The sequence below is a fragment of the Paramormyrops kingsleyae genome, chromosome 18 (genome assembly GCF_048594095.1).
Source record: "Paramormyrops kingsleyae isolate MSU_618 chromosome 18, PKINGS_0.4, whole genome shotgun sequence".
Lineage (NCBI taxonomy): Eukaryota > Metazoa > Chordata > Actinopteri > Osteoglossiformes > Mormyridae > Paramormyrops > Paramormyrops kingsleyae.
Window position 1 is genome coordinate 10,453,744 of NC_132814.1, and position 20,493 is coordinate 10,474,236.

At 40.3% G+C, this 20,493-nt stretch overlaps 1 protein-coding gene across 1 annotated transcript in view; it reads right to left on the reverse strand.

The window, feature by feature from the left end:
• Positions 1-4,018: 4,018 nt before the first annotated feature.
• The window catches only part of LOC111837966 (nectin 1b-like), a 147,610-nt gene continuing 131,135 nt past the window's right edge, over positions 4,019-20,493 (reverse strand). The window contains exons 8-10 of the mRNA XM_072702450.1: positions 16,991-17,078; positions 7,617-7,709; positions 4,019-5,447 (exon numbers count right to left, since the gene is read on the reverse strand). Of these exons, the coding sequence (XP_072558551.1) occupies positions 5,313-5,447; positions 7,617-7,709; positions 16,991-17,078 (316 nt within the window). The 3' untranslated portion in view covers positions 4,019-5,312. The remainder of the gene's footprint in view (positions 5,448-7,616; positions 7,710-16,990; positions 17,079-20,493) is intronic.

Sequence of the window (20,493 nt, forward strand, 5' to 3'; positions counted from 1 at the left end):
AAAAATTTCTGATCTCCTAGATCATTTCCATACTTTTTAGATGAATTCCTTAGCTGATGTTCTGTGGCAATAAAATAAAGTCACAGTTGACATTTTCATTCAACTAAAACTCCCTACAGGTGCTTACAAGTACATTGACAGCATTATCATCAGCATGCACTGAAAACTTAACAATGTGTCCATGTGCTGTTGACTTTATCTGTGTGTTTTTCATCAAGAGCAGCACCATGGAAAAGCCATACAATCCCTGAATGAACATGTGTAACAGGGGAGAATGTGTTTCCTTGCACTTGTTTTTGTGTCTGGTTGTATGATTGGTTAATTGCACACTGTTACATGTGTCTGGTTGTGTGATTGGTTAATCGTTTGACTTGTGTGACATTCAAGCAAATATAAAAACACAAAATATTCAATCAACTGCAACAAAAGTCTGCATTATCAACAACACTAAACTATACAAACAACTATATAAACAGTGGTAACCTACCAGACTATTTCTTGTCATGTTGAAAGCCAACCTCCAAACATTGTCTTTGTGGTGTCTAATCAGCAGACAAACTTCCACAGTTGCTTCTGCAGAACCCAGTTGCTGTGTTAGCCTGGACCCTGATGACAGGGAAAATCCTGCATGAGATGGCATTTAAAAAGCAGCCAAAAATAATCTCACCTTGATACTCACCTGTGTGTTTGGAGACGATAAAATGCGTTGAAAGTGGTGCCAGTACTTACAGAAAGCACATGCATGCCAGTGCACATGGCTAATAATGTTCATAAGAAGACATAACACATCATAGCCATGTCTATTATGCATTATGACTGCCTTATGAAGCTCTCATCTATAATGCACTATAGGTACCTTTATAATGCAGTACAAAGCATCCTTAATGCTTATACCGACCATTTATAATGTATTATGAAGGTATATATGGTGCATTATAGATGAAAGCTTCATAAAGCATTCATAATGCATAATACACATGGCATTTTTTTTTATTTGATGTACCATTGCAGTAAAATAATATGTAAGCAATGAAATGTGTTTGTAATTTTCAGTTGTAAATGTGTGATCAGAATAAGATGGTTTCAGAGAGTGAACAAGGAAAGGCTGTGACACAGCATCTAATGAGACACAATATAACCTTGACAACAGCAACAAAACTTGCTAGATCAAGTCAACATGCAAAATAAAAAAAACAAAAGCCCTTGGCAAGGTAATTTAATTCTGCCTGATAAGTACCTTTGGTGCTTTAGACATTCTCTTAAATTATTTACAAGCCTTTATTTGCACATTATAATGTGTAGTATGCACTTTTAAGCTCTTAAATTAAGTAGTGTGTATTTTAATAGAAGCAGTGGGGCAGGAAAGTGCTGGAAGGCAGCGTGTGTAGAATCAGCCAACATGATCTTCTTGGTAGCTCTGAGGTCAAAGGGACAGCAAGTGTGCTGAAATTCTGGAAAGACATTCGTTAGAAATTTGCAAAGCTTAAGAAGAAGCCCAAGTCTGCAACAGCCAGGGGTTGAGGCTAGATACCTTAATTATCATCCATTTGGGCTCCTTTTCTTTGAAAGTCACACTTTTCAGCTTTGGTGTACGGGTTCTCTTCTCGGAACCATTGAAGAAGTTTCCAAAACGTGATCCGTCTGGGTGGAAATATCAGGGGAGTAAATAAGCAGGTCTTTAATGTGGACAATTAGAAATGTACTTATAGGGACGCACAAGATCTCCTTTATGAACGACAGACATTCTGAGTGGGTGATAGCAAGATATGTAGGGACCCCATAATCTTTACGCTCTTTCCGGGAGATGACTGGGTCCAGAGGTTCAATAAAAGCAGAGGATCCCTTGGTAAGGTAATGAGCAGCAGTTGTGCCTCCTTGTGATGCAGTAGCCTTGCCTGTGAATGCAGGGGACACTGAGCTTGGTGCCTGAGCTGCAAAAGTTCCACAGCTTCATCTACTGAAAGATGACTGCCCATTTGCTAGTGTCTAACTCCTAGTCAGTTTTACCCAAAACTTCTTTAAAAAGTGCTAAAACTAGGTCCTGAAGATAATACGAGGCTATTCTGATGCTACGGGACCACAGCCCACTCCAGCACATCTCCTATTAACTGTGAAATCACAGAATGGTTCCTCTGCTCAGTTCTGAGCAGTATGGGATGATGATCGATATACATAGAAAGCTTGCATTTATTAGGATCAGTCGTACCTTTCAGAGGTAGCGAGGTGTCTGCCTGAAGAAAGCAACGAGTAGCATAACTCAGTTTCTTCTTCTGACAGTTCAGTCTTGTGTCAAACTCTGCTGCAGCCATAATGTGGTGATGTATGATCAAATGAGGTAATAATGCTATGTTTTATTTCCAGAATCACAATGGTCAAAAATGAGCAGTACATTATAGGGCTGGTACAGGTACACAGTGAAAACCATGTTCAAATCTTGATCCAAATGCTTAGTCCAAGCACAGGCCAACAGTCACAAAGTCAATAAGAGTAACACAGGGAAATCGCCAAACTCAAACCACAGAGCCAGAAATCCAGAAGAACAAACTGATGGCATATAGAAGATACCACAGTCACAAAACAACCAGTCAGCACGGCAGAACACACAGCATTTCACAAGGACGTAACTGCACACCAGGTACCATTATGCCCTTCTAATGAAATCAGGCTGATGAGCTACAGGTGTGCAATTAGTATTCTGGGGAGGTGATGCAGGAACTAACTGTATGTGGATGGATGGACAACTAGCGTGACGGGGATGTGACAAATATGGCAATTCCATCAAATGAGTTTATTTGATGTCATCAAATTAAAAAAGTGCCATTAATTATATTAAATTACTTTATGCTTAGATTCACTTACATGATCATTATGTCAAGGTACAAGGTATTATCATTTTATTTAATAAATTACATTTAATAAATAAGGTTATTATAAAACTAAGGAGCTGAAATTGTACATATTTAAAAGGCGTTTTTATTTAGCATTTGTTGGCTCACTGAATACCATCAAATGATTTGCAAACTGTTCCTAACAGTTGTGCCCTTAGCCTCGGAACATTCACTCATGAGGGATGTTAGTTAGGTGCTGTGTATCAAACTGTCGGAATTAAAAATGTGCAAGTTAAATCATGGAAGAATGGCCTGGGTTTTAATGTGAATAGAGAACAGCTTCAGAAGGATAGTCACATGAAAGGGAGCGAGGGGGTGCTGAGAATGTTTAGAGATTCAGCTAATATTGCCATGCAGTGCTATGCCAAGTGCCTGCAAATGAGAACGGCTGTTCTTCCAATTTCCAAGGAGCTGAACTGGAACGGGGGGGTAACTCATTCCTCTCTCTAGGGACTGTTTTGCTCCAAATAAACTAAACAACGGGAAATATTTTAAGCTGAACTTTGCATCTATTAACCAAACATCTGGTCCACACTAGATTAATCAAGTGCACAATTTAAGCTGTTTGTGAAAAAATTAATCTAGATAATTGAACTGCGGAATCATTATTTTCTAGATTTAAAGTAAAATTCATCTTTAATGTCTTAGCTTTAATACTTTTCACTGCATTAAATAAATGATGCAGTCAAACCAATAATTTTCTTATTCCCAAATGAAACATTTTAACAGGTCATTTTAAAAGATATTAAAATGCATGCTTATGAATTAACATCAATCATACAGCAATTTTTTAATTTTTCAACTTGAGAGTTTTTCTCTTTTTTTTGGATAGCACATTTAAAATTTTATTTATTTTTTATAACTTCATACATGGATGGACATTCAATCCAATGGTCCCAAGTGATCCAGAATGAAGACTGATTTAAATTTAAATAAATTCAGACTTTAGAAAAGCTAAGGGGTGTTAAACCACAGTGCACCCCCCCGATGCTGAAAAATCACAGGAATGTGCCCCCATGCCTTCATGTAATGGTGGCAACGAGCACCCGATAGTCTGCGAAATAAAACATAAATTTTTCTGAGTAGAGGTTCAGTAAAAGATACTAGTGGTATTTACAGTCTTTACTATTCCTTTACCCACACAGACATACCCAATAACATTACTGATACACATCATGGAAAGAAGTATCCTGAAAAGATTCACATACATAAGGCAGTCATGAATGTTACATTTAAGCAGCATACACATGCACCGTAAGATATATCTTGTGATCTAACCCATTCCTGCATATCACCGACTGAATGTGACAAGGCTAAAGTAAATATTACATTACATAAAGAATGTTTTCTTATTATAACAATTTTTGTAGTGGTTAAAAACATGACATTCCTCCACAGAAAATAGCAGCTTCAAATATACCAAAATATTAGTATTTTTCAAAAAGCAACATTATTATATACTCAGGATCCTACTATGGTTAGGGAAACAGGGTCAAGGGAAACAATGTTATCTTTGGAAACATGACATTTGAGGAATATCAAGTGAGAGAAAAAAAACAATTCCCTGCTATATTTTCAGACACATCAAATGGTTTAATTTAGTGGACTGAAGGTAATAGAGAGCAGAAACCAGGAACCATCTGGAACAGAAAGGTGCTTGGTGATAATGCTGAATCAGCATTAGGTAAGGACTGAAGCTTTATCTGCATTTCTGTTCATACAGTGCTCGCTTGCTCAATTCAATAAAAATACTGCAGATTTATTGGTCTCATAACAAAAATCATAACTGTTCATTTGTTTACAAAAAAAAATATGTAACATTAAAAACAAGGAGTAGTTTTAACTAAAAAAATAATTTCAAGTACTAATAAATTGAAATCCAAATTGCAGTTCTAACAGAGCTGTTCTGAGATAAATCATTCATTGACAAGCAGACTCATTGGGGATTTTTAATTAGCGTTACCTCTGCAATAACATAAAACATCAAACATTTGTGTTTAGTAACCCTTTGGCAGACAATGACTACAATTGTAATTAACAGCAAAATGTCAAGAACAGAGTGAGTCAGTCAAAAAAAATGAGGCTAAATGAAAAGAAAATGTCTGTATGGAAGATGTGTGCAGGTATGTTACACATCATGTTACACATCGCTTGGCAGTGGAGTTTTGTTATGAAACCAATAAATTTGCAACATTGTTAAAGAATTAAGCATCTCAAGACTTTTTGTGAGCTCTGCAGATAAGCTATAGCTGAAACAGTGTTGGGGATCACTTCTGATCCAAATCCTGTACAGCATGTAACAGGCCTCCGGTGCTGGAATCACTGACACCTGATATGTGGGTGAAAGCTGGAACGCTGTAAGACTACAGTATGTTGGCCTTGAGGTTGGTTTGTGAGCAGAAAGGTCTCTGATGCAATGTGCTACTATAGACTGGGCTGAATGGTTGCATACTCCACAAGGTCCCCGGAGAGAATGGAGCTTCGTCGGCAAGGAGAGGAGGCCAAGACAGAAGTGTCCAGCTCCGCATAGTGGACATCATGGTCTTTGGGGCCAGAGTCCTAGAGATTAGAGAAGGTAGAGGGATGTGAGACAGGGGGGGGGGCGGCAGTGACAGACAACGAGAGTGTCAGCACAGCATGGGAAGAGCATGACCTGCCGACCAGGAGGGGAAATGAAGAAGGGAGGAGAATTTAAAAAAAAGGGGGGTGCTGGAAAAAATATACACCTACACCACATCATTCAAGGGTAACTGGATCCAAGTAAAAGCTTAAATAGTGCAAACTCAAATGCTGTGAATCTGTTTTCACAATTTATTTTGTGGAAAATTAAAGTTACAGGACCATTTAAAAAAAAAAAAGAGTTAATCTCCCCAAAGTATCCATCACATATATGGATCTTTGTGCATATACTGTATGTAACTCTTTTCTTACAGTACTACAAATTACTGTATATAAAGAATAAGAAATTAAAACAAGATAAACTATTAAGAAAAACACGTAGGTTTTACCTACCCAAACAGCCTATTACTGTACTGATTTGTTACTGGGGTACCATTAATTGCTGAATTTCAATGCCCACAAAGCTGACTAAAAAAGATAAGAAAAGATCCAGGTCTGGAGAACATGGATGCTGGATCGAAATTTTACTTGAAGTCATTGTTAAAATGTAAATGTAAAAGTAATTTTATATCTGGTATTAATCATTCTAAAGGAGTGGAACCCTTTCAGTAAGTGAGGTAGGAATCTTTCTATTTTTCATTTTCCATTCTGTCATTTTGAATGGGTACCTATATAACTCGCAAAGGCATATATGCTTAACGGTATTTTTATGGCAAATTCAAAAGAAGATGGCGATAGCGTTTCTGAGATAACTATAGCACCATCACACTTTGGCCGATCATTGACCTCTCCGGAGTTACAGGTCATTCCATGAAGCTCAGGGTTCCTTCTGAAGCCACATTCAATAGATCAGCAGCTGAACTTCATGCACAAGAAGAACTAAAAGTGTTTTTTTTTTAAGTTTTGGTTTATAGTTACAGTTTAAATAAGCCTGAGAAATAATAAAATCAGTCTAAAATTACTGGGTAACATTATTAAGCCTCAAAAATCACCCCAATATGCAACACAAAAAACGCACTTGAAACCTACGAGCAATTATAAAATGTTATCACCGTGCACAAAAGCCATATTCAAAGCAATGCAAAGTCATAAAAATCTGTATCTAAAATAATTGGATGCTAATATAATTCTAACGCAGCTTCTTTTTAAAATGCCATTTCCTTGGTTTGTCTGATCACTAATAAACCAGTATTATTCAAAAACAAAATAACCTTTCTAGAAGTCATATTACACTTTTTTTATATATCTACAGTACTGTGCAAAAGTCTTAGGCAGTCATAGGAAATGTTTCAAGCTATTTATCTGGGTAGTAAGTGTATGTTTTCTCAGAATGAAAAACACCATTTGATAATAGAACATATGCAAATTATGTCTAAAACAATAAAAACTAACAGGAATTTCTTCTGTTATTCAAAAAGTTTTTGATGTTTTTGAATCGTGTTGGACGGTTAGATGAACATCGCTGTGGATCCCAAACTTCTCCTCAGAGACATCAGCCATTCCCTGTATTTGTTACATTCCACCACCAGCTCACTAAATTCATTAATGGAACTATTTTTTAACAATTTACTAAGACATTGATTAGCCGTATGATGCATGCTAGTGGTCAAGTCAAAAACTACATGGGCATATTGGACAGTTGCTGCAAATACTGGGGTGACTTTAGCAGAGGGTTTGAAGTTGCTAAGGGCTGACAGGTGGAAATATCATAGTTTTACATCAGTATGAAGATCCTTTGAACAGTGACTGCCTAAGACTTTTGTATAGTACTATATATAGATTAAATGTTGAATAATTAAATGGGTTCATATATTAAATTTTATTACATGTGGTAAATGTACAGCAAATTAGCATTAATTACCAGCTTGATATAGTTCTATATATGGAATTTTATGTTCTCATGTATCTCACTTTACACTCTAAATGTAGATTTATTTAATCCATTTATATTAAGGGTGATAATGAGTGTATGAGCACACTCCATTACTGTTTTAGTCTGAAAGCCTCAGGTATCAATAAGTTCCTTCTGCTCTCAGCTCCAGAAAGGACTTATTTTCTAGTTAATCAAACCAGGCAGGGCAGACAGCTTCCTACAGTCAAGCTACTCACCAGCTTTTCCGAAAAGGAAGATGCCATGTCGTAATACGGAGGATGGAGACGCAGCTCCTGCATTTCCTCTACCTCCTTGTCTGGATGAAGCACCTATGGAGACAGAGCCTAAGTATTGGTGAAGCTGCTTTTGTCCTCGGAGTCATTCATGAGGTCCCATAGACTTCGCATTTCCACCATATACATCATAACCATCTCACACTAAGCGTTGTCAGTACAGATAACGTGGAATGATTGGCAGCAATGATGCATATTACTAACGTCTTATGACACCTTTGATTGAAGTTGTACAGTATGTTTGTACCGACGACAAAAGGCTTGATTTTTGTTCCTCCCCTGACATACTGGGCTTTCTTTTTGCCTGTATAATTGCTTGTTTGATATTGCATCTGAACAAGCTTTTTATACTGCAGAGAAGATAAAAGTGCCAAAATTACACGACATTACAACATTTATACTGAAACCCGTTATTTCAGTAGAAGCCAAATTTAAATCTTTGATAGAGGTTTGACTAAAGAGGAATGTTTAAATATAAAAAGCATCATTTTCTTCCATTAACTTGTTCAGCTTTCCAGTGGATGTTGTAGGTTTTGATCATCCTTGAAATCATTGTGTGTATTATATATAGCCTAAGTATAATGCTTCATGCCATAATATACTGTATATTATAATATCATTATAACATCATAGCAACACGAAGTTGTGTCACAGGATTTCAGTGAAGTGTGTAAACACACTTTTAGATGCATATGTGGGAAAAGGGAGAGCAGCATAGCAATCGATACCAGTAAAACAGTGTTTCCCAATCCGGTCCTCAGGATCCCACAGACAAACCACGGTTTTGCTCCCAGTAGGGAGTTGGATGGAGCAAAAATGTGGACAACAAAGATTCGGTGACCCTCCCCCCTGTTAATTCACGCTTTCGTGAAGTAGAATAACTGGAAACACTGATTCACCAGGAAATGGCTTTTGTGAATACTACAAAGTATATTTAGTAAAGGTATACACTGGTGCGAGTGTATCACAGGGCACGCACATAGGCGGCGCAGGACACAGAAGGTACACGCTGGTGCGAGTGTATCACAGGGCACGCACATAGGCGGCGCAGGACACAGAAGGTACACGCTGGTGCGAGTGTATCACAGGGCACGCACATAGGCGGCGCAGGACACAGAAGGTACACGCTGGTGCGAGTGTATCACAGGGCACGCACATAGGCGGCGCAGGACACAGAAGGTACACGCTGGTGCAAGTGTATCACAGGGCACGCACATAGGCGGCGCAGGACACAGAAGGTACACGCTGGTGCCAGTGTATCACAGGGCACGCACATAGGCGGCGCAGGACACAGAAGGTACACGCTGGTGCCAGTGTATCACAGGGCACGCACATAGGCGGCGCAGGACACAGAAGGTACACGCTGGTGCCAGTGTATCACAGGGCACGCACATAGGCGGCGCAGGACACAGAAGGTACACGCTGGTGCCAGTGTATCACAGGGCACGCACATAGGCGGCGCAGGACACAGAAGGTACACGCTGGTGCCAGTGTATCACAGGGCACGCACATAGGCGGCGCAGGACACAGAAGGTACACGCTGGTGCCAGTGTATCACAGGGCACGCACATAGGCGGCGCAGGACACAGACGGTACACGCTGGTGCCAGTGTATCACAGGGCACGCACATAGGCGCCGCAGGACACAGAAGGTACACGCTGGTGCCAGTGTATCACAGGGCACGCACATAGGCGTCGCAGGACACAGAAGGTGCACGCTGGTGCGAGTGTATCACAGGGCAAGCACATAGGCGGCGCAGGACACAGAAGGTACACGCTGGTGCGAGTGTATCACAGGGCACGCACATAGGCGGCGCAGGACACAGAAGGTACACGCTGGTGCGAGTGTATCACAGGGCACGCACATAGGCGGCGCAGGACACAGAAGGTACACGCTGGTGCCAGTGTATCACAGGGCACGCACATAGGCGGCGCAGGACACAGAAGGTACACGCTGGTGCGAGTGTATCACAGGGCACGCACATAGGCGGCGCAGGACACAGAAGGTACACGCTGGTGCGAGTGTATCACAGGGCACGCACATAGGCGGCGCAGGACACAGAAGGTACACGCTGGTGCCAGTGTATCACAGGGCACGCACATTTTATAAACGACTATTCACCTAAATGCATATCTTGAGACTGCATGAAGAGACTGGAGCACCCAGATAACATCTGTACTAATATCAGCTTTTCAATGTAATATATGTGCTTCCTCTATGAAGAAATGATTACAGGGGAAGCAATCATTGCTAAAAATATTTAAGAATGTTATAATGTTAATGCAATGTGAAAATGTGAAGTAATCAGTGTATGAAAACCATTTGCTTTTCACTTTAAGTGGATCTTCATTACTTGCAAGCATTAATGTGATACTGCTAAGCCAGTGGAAAAATTACACAGTGATGAATGCCTGGAGAATAGTGCAATGATGAATAGGGCGTCCATTATCAATGTTCATTATAATTAATTCACAGAGCTACACAGGAGGGTTCAGTCCATCACCATACGCGTAAAAGCATCTAAGTCAATCAAAAATGTTGTCCCTGAGGTAAACACTAGGCAACAGCACGCATTGAGCTCAGGTGGAGGAAGCCTAAAGATACTGGAGGAATAGAAGGATACTGCACAAAAAGAGCTTCAAAGTTGCCAAAGTTTTGTAAAGAAGTCTCCTCAAACTCAGCAGCTGCACCATTCAGTAACACTGCTTCCTTTTTCAGAAGAGAAACAAACCCATCCGATATATTACCAAAATCTTCTACTTAGTCTAAACAGGCTTAACAGGTCTCTCTGCTTATTTCAAACCAGTCATTCTTTGACTGAACGCAATCAATTGTGGGAGCTATAGACAGTAAAATGGTAAACAGGAAGTCTCCCATTTAATTTACAGATTTTCTGGATCATTTTGATCTAATTCTCACATCAGGAATGTCATTCACCTTACTCTTAATGCAGTTCTCAAAGCAGGAGTGCAATTCAGACCAGCTTCTTCAGTTCTTGGATGGGCTCTACAGTGCCCTCATTCCCAACAAGGACGTCCCTACTGGATGCAATGGATGCTGGCTGTGAGGACGCCACAGCTGAAGCTTGTCGAAGCTGGATGTGGCAGGCAAAAGGATTTCACCCTCTCTGTCTCAGAAGGGAAGACATCAGGTGTGATGTAAACACAATGATGTGGCCTAATAGAGATGAGAGACAGGATACCTCATATTTTGCACTTTATAGTAATTTTAGATTTCTATATGCATATATACATATGACTTTACTGTACTACACAGTATGTATTTTCTTTGTCCATTTTCTGATGCATATAGTGTCATTTTGCTTTTCTCAATTTCAGCTACTATATTGTGTAAAGATTTGAATAAATCCTTCACATTTAATTTTGTCTGAACATTTTTACTCTACGTTAGGCCTATATTTTCTGAAGTACTCTTCAGTCAGGTAGATTTTGTTAAAAGTATAAAAATATGTGGTGTTTAAGCCTTAAAACAGTGGCGAACAGTGGTTTTTATTTATTGGTCACTGTGTTCGAGTGGTTCACGGACTTTGCATGTTTTAACACATGTGAAAAAGGTTTTGATTGTTTTAGTGTCTTTTGTGCAGGTAAATCTTTATGAGACATGCCTTAACTGTTTTGAGAACTGCATTAAGAGTGGTGAAGATGACGTTCCTGATGTGAGAATTGCATGAAAGTGATCAAGAAAAACTGTAAATAAGTAGATCTCATTATTTACTGAGATTATCTACTACAACAGTGCTCACTTACATTCATAACAACGAAATGGTAAATTCTGAAGTTAAGTGTTTGCAATCCCTATGTATGATGTGAACATTAAAAATAAAAATAAAGTAATGACAAGCCAGCAATGTGCATTGCCACAGGAAAGCGACAGATTAACTAGAAAATATTATATATAAAAAAAAACTGAAAATATCCCTTATCCCAGTTGGTGATCTTATCATATTGACATGTCACCCCAAACATGATATTCAGAAATACCTTTGCAAAGAACATAAACAAATAGATGAAAGGTGTCACAGATGGCTCCGCCCACCTTCCCTGTTGCCATGGCTCCTGACCAGCGTGAACGCCACTGCCCTGACTCCGCCCACCTTCCCTGTTGCCATGGCTCCTGACCAGGGTGAACCCCACTGCCCTGACTCCGCCCACCTTCCCCGTTGCCATGGCTTCGGACCTGCATTCTTACCTCTCACAGCTGTCAGCGATCAGAGGCTAATTACAACCTATTTAAGCTCCTGAAGTTCCTGCACTTTCTGCTCAGTCCTGAGTATTCTGTGCTTGTGTCTTTCTTATTGTGAATTGCCTGTCATTTAGTGCTGTTGTGTGCTTTGTCCTCTCCAATCCTGTTTTAGTTTGGTTGTCTTTTTTCCAGCCACTTGCCCTGTGCGTTGTGTAATGCTGCCGAGTTCAGTCTTGCCTTTGTCATCTGTTTGTATTTGAGTTATAGCCCCTTAGTCCTGCTTTTCTGTGTTCTAACCCTGATATATTTGTCCCTTATTTAAACCTGTGTGCAGTCGCATTTCTGCTCTTGATTCCCTTCTTCACCATAACAAAGGCAAATAAAATATACAGTGCCAGTCAAAACTTGGCCAAGCCGCCTAAAAAGGAGAGTGATAGTGTCGCATCATACTGTATGACCTGGCCGTCTGACGTAAAAACAGTAGAAATGGCTGTGGAGTAGTTTGACCAGAGAGTGGAGGAAAAGCAGCCAATGAGAGTTCAGCATATATGAGGGACCTCCTTCAGGACAGCTGGGAAAGCATCCCAGGCCACCTTATGAAAATGGTGTAGATGAGGCAATAGGGTCAGCCAGTCCCTGGGGCAATTGAGATTAAGGACCTTGGTCATGGGACCAAAGTCGGGATCACTTTGCTGACCCGGGGATTTAAACCGGCAACCTTCTGAGTCCCAGCCCACAGTGCTACGTCCCAACATTTTTAAAAAAATTTGATTCTGTTTTGGTCAGTACAAAATTCATGTTATTTTATACTTTTGATGTCTTTATTCAGTAGTACAAATAAACCTTTCTATGGGTACGTGTCCAAACTTTTGACTGGTACTGTGTATTCACTCATATCAGTGCAAGTAATTGCTAGAAATGGGCTATAAATATCCTGCTATTCTTTAGTGTTACTAATGTCACAGTTACTGTAAGAGGAGACAGATCGACCAATCGGTCGATCCTTATTGATCTCATTAAACAAATTAAGGTTGGTGTGCATGAGATGTGTACAGCTGTACTAAGTACCATTGTATAGCAGCATATTGTATCTTTTCATTGACCATGAAATGTTGTTAAGTGTTACGTTGTTGTTAAGGAGTCATTGTGCCTGGAGGCAACAGGCAGAACAGCTCCCTCACACTGCTGCTTAACACACCACTCTGGATGAGCATTTGGCTAATGAAGATCCAAGAGAGAGTGCCCTATGCAGGGAATGGGCAGGATTGCCATGATTATCTCAGTTTTTCCACCATGCTCTTCTTTGCAGCTGCTTCCAGATGGTCCAGGGTCAGTCCCGTGAGACAGCTGGCCTTCCGGATCAGTTAACTGCACTGATCTTTTTTCACTACCTGACCACAGAGTACAGAAGTACATTGGCTACTATGAAGCAGTAATGCATCTCCAACAATTTGCTGTGCAAATAAACAGAGCTGAGCCTCCTGGGAAAGTAGAGTCTGCTCTGGCTTTTCTTGTATAGTCAAGATTCAAGAGGCTTATTTGTCACGTACACAGTTGTACACATACAGAATGTAGCGGAATGTAACCATGTTCACTCCGAGCAGCTGTGCATGATAAGAGAGTAACAAAATATAGAGAAAAATAATAAGATGAAAAAATATATGAAATGTTCAACTGTACATAATATATACATAAGTGATAGGTAAGAGGTATTTTGCTGTGCAATTTAAGTGCAACGTGCAAGAGGCCTGAGGTATGTGCCAACGATTTGGACAGTGTGAAGCAGCACCTAGAGGCATTGAGTATTGTCCTGATTTAGGAGCATTATGACCTGGGGGGAAAAGCTCCTCCTTAACCTTTCCGTTCTGGTCATAAGGCTGCGGAAGCGTTTGCCTGAAATTAGCAGGCAAATCAGAGAGTTATTGGAGGGGGAGGGGTCTCTGAAGATTTTTATTGCTCTGGTCCTGCAGAGGCTGTTGTAGATTTCTTGTAGGGAGGGCAAGGCAGACCTGGTGCAGCGCACAGTTGCTCTAATCACCCTCTGCAGGGCTTTCTGGTCCCAAACCACGATATGATGCTCATGGTCAGGATGCCCTCTATCGCAGCCGAGTAGAAGGCCTTAAGGACAGCAGGAGAGACCTTAAACCTCCTCAGCTGCCTCAGATGGTAGAGCCTCTGCCTCACCTTGCTGACCAGAGTGTGTGCATGTGTGGACCATCCACATGAGTGAGGGGAGTGTGTAGGACATGAGAGATGGCCATCCTCAGTGGATCGATGGAGTTGGGGATGGAAGAACAGATGAAGTTTCACCTTCCATTGCCGAAGACCAGTTCCAATACTAAAAACAGAAGTACAGAGGACAGTAAAATCCTCGGATGTCATTCTTGCCCTGCCCCAAATATCGGTTGCATCCTCGCCATACGAAAACAACCCCATGATTCATTGTGCCCCAATTTCATTCTTGGGAGCCAAGTTACTAAGACCGGTCCTGCAAAGACCATAAGTACAATCTTTGTGATCTTGGTATTGAGAAACACATTGGCTGGTAAAAAGGGGAAATCCAACACCTCCTCCTTTGAGTTGTAGGTGGTTCTCTCTGCACCACAAAGTCCTCCACTAGCATCCTATTCTGGGACTCATCTCTATTTTCCATGCACCCTGCGGCGGTGGAGTGCATGGAGAACTTCGATGTAGCATGAGCTGGTGTTAGACTGGAAGTGCGTTGCGTAGAGGGTGGACAGGAAAAGAGGCAGGACTGTTCATTGAGGAGCATCAGCTTCGCTCAGCAACATCCCTGACAGTCTAGTAGCAGCACAAAGAGTCTCAGGTTAGCCAGGTAGTCCATAGCAAGTTGTATTGGCCTGAATTTGTTTCCCAGTTGGAAAGGCTGGATGGTCTTGTGGGTTCAGAGTGAGAGAACAGGCACTGAAGGGCACATGTCTTCAGCCCCCCCAACCCCCCCCCCCCCGGGGCTGATTACATCAGGCACGTCACGCCTGGGCAGATCCCTCCGCTCTACTCACCTGCTGATCAAACAGACAGTGGGGTGACCTCGGCGATGTCTTCAGTGGGGGAGTTGCAGAGAATTGTAATGGGGGGGGGGGGGGAGGGGGGCAGTGAGGGTCATCACAAACCCCCCCCCCCCCCCCCAGCCATCACACTGAGGCTGGCAGTGCTGGGGATGGACTGATTTGGCAAGTGAGAGTCAAATATGTTGAATAAGAGATTTGGCTCATTAGCTCTGTCTGTGGTCCCCTGCACTGCGAGCTTTCCAAGCTACTTGTGGCTGGTGACAGTGCCCGTCCCACTGCACACCTGCTGCACGCAGTCTCCCTGCAGTTTGCGCTCAGCTTGTCCCTGGGTCGCTTTTTCCCCTCATAGAGCTGCCTATTCCATTTCCCTTGCGCCTGCAATGGCCTTAAAAATAACTGCTTGATAGGAAATAAAAAATAAATAAAATGTGACTAACTTTCCTTACAGCACCACACTGACACCTACTTTTCCCAATCCAGACATTACACCAATAATTACCCTTTTATTCTCAGCGCAATATCAAAACTACAACACTAACCCCTGTAAACTCCAAAGATTTGATCCAAAACTATATACATTCACAAATAATCCAAGACAATGTGGAAACTGTAAAGCTACAGAATAGTATAAAATCACAATTCAGTCCAGCTGACAATCATTCCAGTGCCATTTCTCAGTGCTTCAGACCTTACTAATGTTCTGTTTTCTGTTTATTCCGTTTAAATTCTGCTTATTTTACATTCTGCTCATCTTATCACCTTATTTATTTCTGTATTTTGTGTCCTTCCTATCTGTTTTTCTTTCTTGTACAAGGATAGTCTTCCAATTTTGATGTACCTTGTGCAATGACAATAAAGGCATTCATTCATTCATTCATTCATTCATTCATTCATTCATTTCTTACAGACTATGAAGTACATGGTTCCACAAAATTCTGTCTTTTTGGCAGTGAACAACCCAGGATGCTTATTTAGTCATCCAATATATGATATTCTTTGATTGTTTATAAACAATACTGCTAATACTCGTGTAATAGTTTTCAAATCACAATGCTAGAAACGCTACGTGTTTTCACAATTTTGGCCACTAGTGTACATAAATATGTCACACACACACATGCACACTGTATACATCACCAGGATTTTACTCATTTTTTTAAAAACCTGTATAATTTGTTTGCTTGTAAACTTTATGGCAGGGGGGAAGTGGCAGGATTCTATTGAGAGCAAATAGGTGTGAAATTAATTATATTCTGAGAGGTGAGATAGGAGTAGATTAGCTTCACATTGTTCATGCTAAAGTAAAAATCAAGACGTCTTCCAAACTGGAATGTGAAAATGTAATATCACTGTCGTAAATAGAGGAGAAGATGCTGTATTAGTGGTAAATATTCATGATATCAAAAAAAAACAAAACATGGGTGGTTAAATCTCCATGGCAACTTTCTTCAATTTATCTTCTGTTTGAATACATTTGTTGCTGAATGTCCAATTGTAAATGAGCTGAAGGTTGTTCTTATCCATTCTTTTCAACTTATCACCTCACAATCACTTTCCTCACCTGTGAAGGGCTACCTCATGTGAAATTAAAAAGAACCATGCAGAGTGCTGCCTCAAGCAGAGTAAATGAGCACCAGCAGTGCAGTCCTGGAGTACAGGCCCCAGAAAGACAATAGTATTTCATTTTCTAAACATAGCCCATGAAACATCAGCAGCCAAAGGCCTCCCACTCAAGTCATTGAGGTCTCGTCTTATAACCATGCTACCCAGAATTTGAGGCAACCAGGCCTGCCTGAAATTCTATGTTAGCACATGAGGTGCACCTCTGTGGAAAGAGTATGCATTCATATTTACTTATTTACTTACTTACACACTCCCACTGCCCCCTTACAATATCACTCACAGCTGATGCGATGCATTCTAAAGATCAGAGAGCAGCACGGCAATCTGGTGCCATCGCACGATAACTTTGCTGCTTTATTTACTTTCCAAAGTCACATTGGGTTCCTCAAAATAATGTGACATTCAGGAGAGGTGCAGTGACAAAAGCATGCATGTGTAACCAACGAGCGCTGGACCAACCTGTATATCATCAGACATCAAGTGGCTCTTGAAGTCAGTGTTCCTTTTCAGGGGGGGCATGAGCTTATGTGCTGGAGGGAGGTCTGTCCTGCAGGGGGAGGGAATGCAGCGTACGCAATCAATATGTAGCCAAGGTTCCAGACTGTTTCTAATGATCTTACCTCCCTTCCCTGCTCTAATGGGAATCAGCTGCCCACACTTACCTTTTATCATTTTTGAATTATAATAGCTGCCATATTCACAGCTTGAATTCAAACTGTACTTCATCCTGTGCCCTTTAAATGGCAAAAGAAACATATCTAATCATATCTGGGTAATACAGCCAGACTGCAGAACTAATAAGCCTGAGAGTCAGGGTCAGATTGTAATGTCACACAGGTGGAGCAGGTGCCTGCTGAGCTGACAGTATTCAGAATGTCCTCCAGGGCCACCAGAGTATCATCAGAGTATTAGTCATGGGTATCCTCAGCTTATCTTTGCTGCCAAATTGTCTCCCTCTAGCATCAGTATCTGTCATGAATATATCGATATCTCTAAACAGACATGCACTAGCTGCAGGAAAGACTGCCACTCTGAGTTTTTCAGCCAGTCTGAATGCTTATTCATGTATTTTTTTCACAAAATACCATCCGAGTGACATAAAAGGGGAGTATTAATATATTAATATTAGGAACCTAATAAGGACTATGCTGACCTTTTGCCATCGTGAATGAGGGGTGTGTGTTTCTCCCCATAGCACATGCTTGGTCCTGTACAGCTTTATATTTCTTGACCATTATAAGGCCAGTTAGAGGGGGTTGGCACCCACCCTGGACCATCACAGATCGCCCACCATGCTTACTTGGTGTTTTTCTCCAAATGTAAACTTCTCTGAGGGCACGAACACATGGTGCAAGACGGCATATCACTGTTTTCCATTGCCACAGAGTTCAGGTGAAAAGTAGATTATTTGCACGAGTATATTGGAATCCATACATAAAACAGCAAATCAATGCTGAATACAATATTTATATGTAGTGGCTACATCATGTCTTGTGAACACAGGTCAAATATCTGCAAATGAAATATCTACAGAATACAATACAAAATGTAAGCATCAAGTCTGCAGATTTATATGGATTAAAAGATACAAAGTAAATCTTATAGGTTATAAAATCGGAAAGGATAGGCTATTAGGATTTTAGCTCTTTAATTAGGCTGTGATTATATGTAATCTTAAATGTGAAACTTATATAGCAAACTTTGCAATGTTAAAGATTTGGATACTTAGAAGTTATAGCAATCACATTTGTCGTGTATTAAATAATATCTTCCAACCAAGACAGACCGTATCAAGACATTTGGCACCTACCTCCTTAGAGACAAGCGTTCCAGGTATAATGAAATGTTGAATTGGTGATTGATGACAGCACAGGATGTTCCTTTATGCAAATAAATTAAACCAATAAATTTAAAGTATGTGGTATATTGAGCATAATATCAAAGATCAAAGATATTTTTATTGTCAATTCACATTTTATGTGCAAGACATAAATGAGAATCGAAATGCCGTTCCTCGCTCACTGGTGTGCGTACCCTGGTGTGTGTGCCGTCCAATTACAAAATGATAGACGTTCTATACAAAAAGACAGATACCAAGACACAGGACAAACTGACAAGGCCAGAGACATATCGACAAAGTGCAAATGGTAATATATAAGTCAGTTGTGTAAATGATAACAGTTTAAAAGGCAGTTGTGCAAATGGTAACAATAGAAGAGGCAGTTGTGCAAAGGGTAACAATAGAAGAGGCAGTTGTGCAAAGGGTAACAATAGAAGAGGCAGTTGTGCAAATGGTAACAATAGAAGAGGCAGTTGTGCAAATGGTAACAATAGAAGAGGCAGTTGTGCAAATGGTAACAATAGAAGAGGCAGTTGTGCAAATGGTAACAATAGAAGAGGCAGTTGTGCAAAGGGTAACAATAGAAGAGGCGGTTGTGCAAAGGGTAATAATAGTTAAGTTAGTTGTGCAAAGGGTAAAAAAAAAAAAACATCGTTTAGCAGAAATATCATTTTCAATCATTGAGTTTCTTCAGACCATTATTCCATATTCTCCATTATCAGGTTTGCATATAAATGTAAGATGTGTGTAATTAGTTAAAGATTCCAACGATTCTGTATAATTCCTATGAAATATTCTGTGGAGAAGAATGATTCAACTTATCACATTCTATTATAACTTGATCGTAAGCAATAATTTTGGCCTCTTCAAATTTGGAATTGAAAAAATCTTTTTTTCTTCTCATCAAACAATATTTCACCTACTTCTGTGGTGTTTATTCAACTGACAATAATATACATATGCTCTTGCATAGATCCCTAGATCGTAATTTAGCTGCTGTGATCGTAAGTTAACTACTGTGATCGTAAGTTAGCTGCCGTATTATCATTGCCACGATTTCCAAACAACTCATGTTTCCCAGGAAGTAAACCTGACCTTCTTTCAGAACAGGAAAATGGTTGTGACAAAGAAAGAAAGAAATGGTATTGCTCCTCATTTGCTGTAAAAATAAATACCGATCATTCACCAATTTACACTTACATTTTAATTTTAAACTAATAACACATTTTCATTCAGTGTAGCTCCGAAAAACTGATTAATTCGGAATGGAGCCTTGTTCTGTGTTTATAAGCGCATAACATGCTCATGGTATAAAGAAGAGAAGGACTTTCTGCATTCGTAACGTAGAACTAAAAGTGTGCTGTCTCTCGGTGACAAGTTTTACGGATAAAATGAAGAGGAAAGCGGAGACGGGCTGGTTTGGCAAGGTCTAAAAGATAGATTGAATGGTTTTTAAGTGATGTTGTTAAAAATTACTCTTGCCTTTGACTCGATCAGATTATAATCACTTTGACCCATTTACAAAAATGATCACAATGCTAAACATGAGAAAGCACTTTCAAAGATGTCAGTCACATTCTCTGAGTCAAGTGACAAATTACAGGTATCATACGCTTGATACTTCACAATATTTTGTGTGCCGTGAAATGGCAGAGTTTCACATAAGAAATGTATATACTGTATATAGAAATACACATATATATAAAACCCATATGTGTGTGTGTGCGCATGTGTGTATATTGACCCATACCTATAAGAGTGTGGAGGAATTTTGTAGCCTTAACAGAATGGATGGTCAAGTTTGGAAGGTGAAAGGCCAACAGAAAATTTTTGAGCTCATTAACACCACCTGGTGTTATAGTGGTAGCCATGATCATGCAGACAGTGACTGCGGTTAAATTATCCCACGGTAGGAAGCAGCAGGGTTTCTGACGTAGCATTACATATACAGTATTATAGCCAGATGGGTGACGTATGCTATAGTCAGATGTTAAATTCACTGTCTTGTAGCTACAGTATACAAATTTGAACACTTTCTTCAAATAAGGTTTCAGTGGATATTTAGCATTTTGAAATCTCAGAATGTAATCATTGCAAACACGGTCTTTAAGAGCTGTGGCAC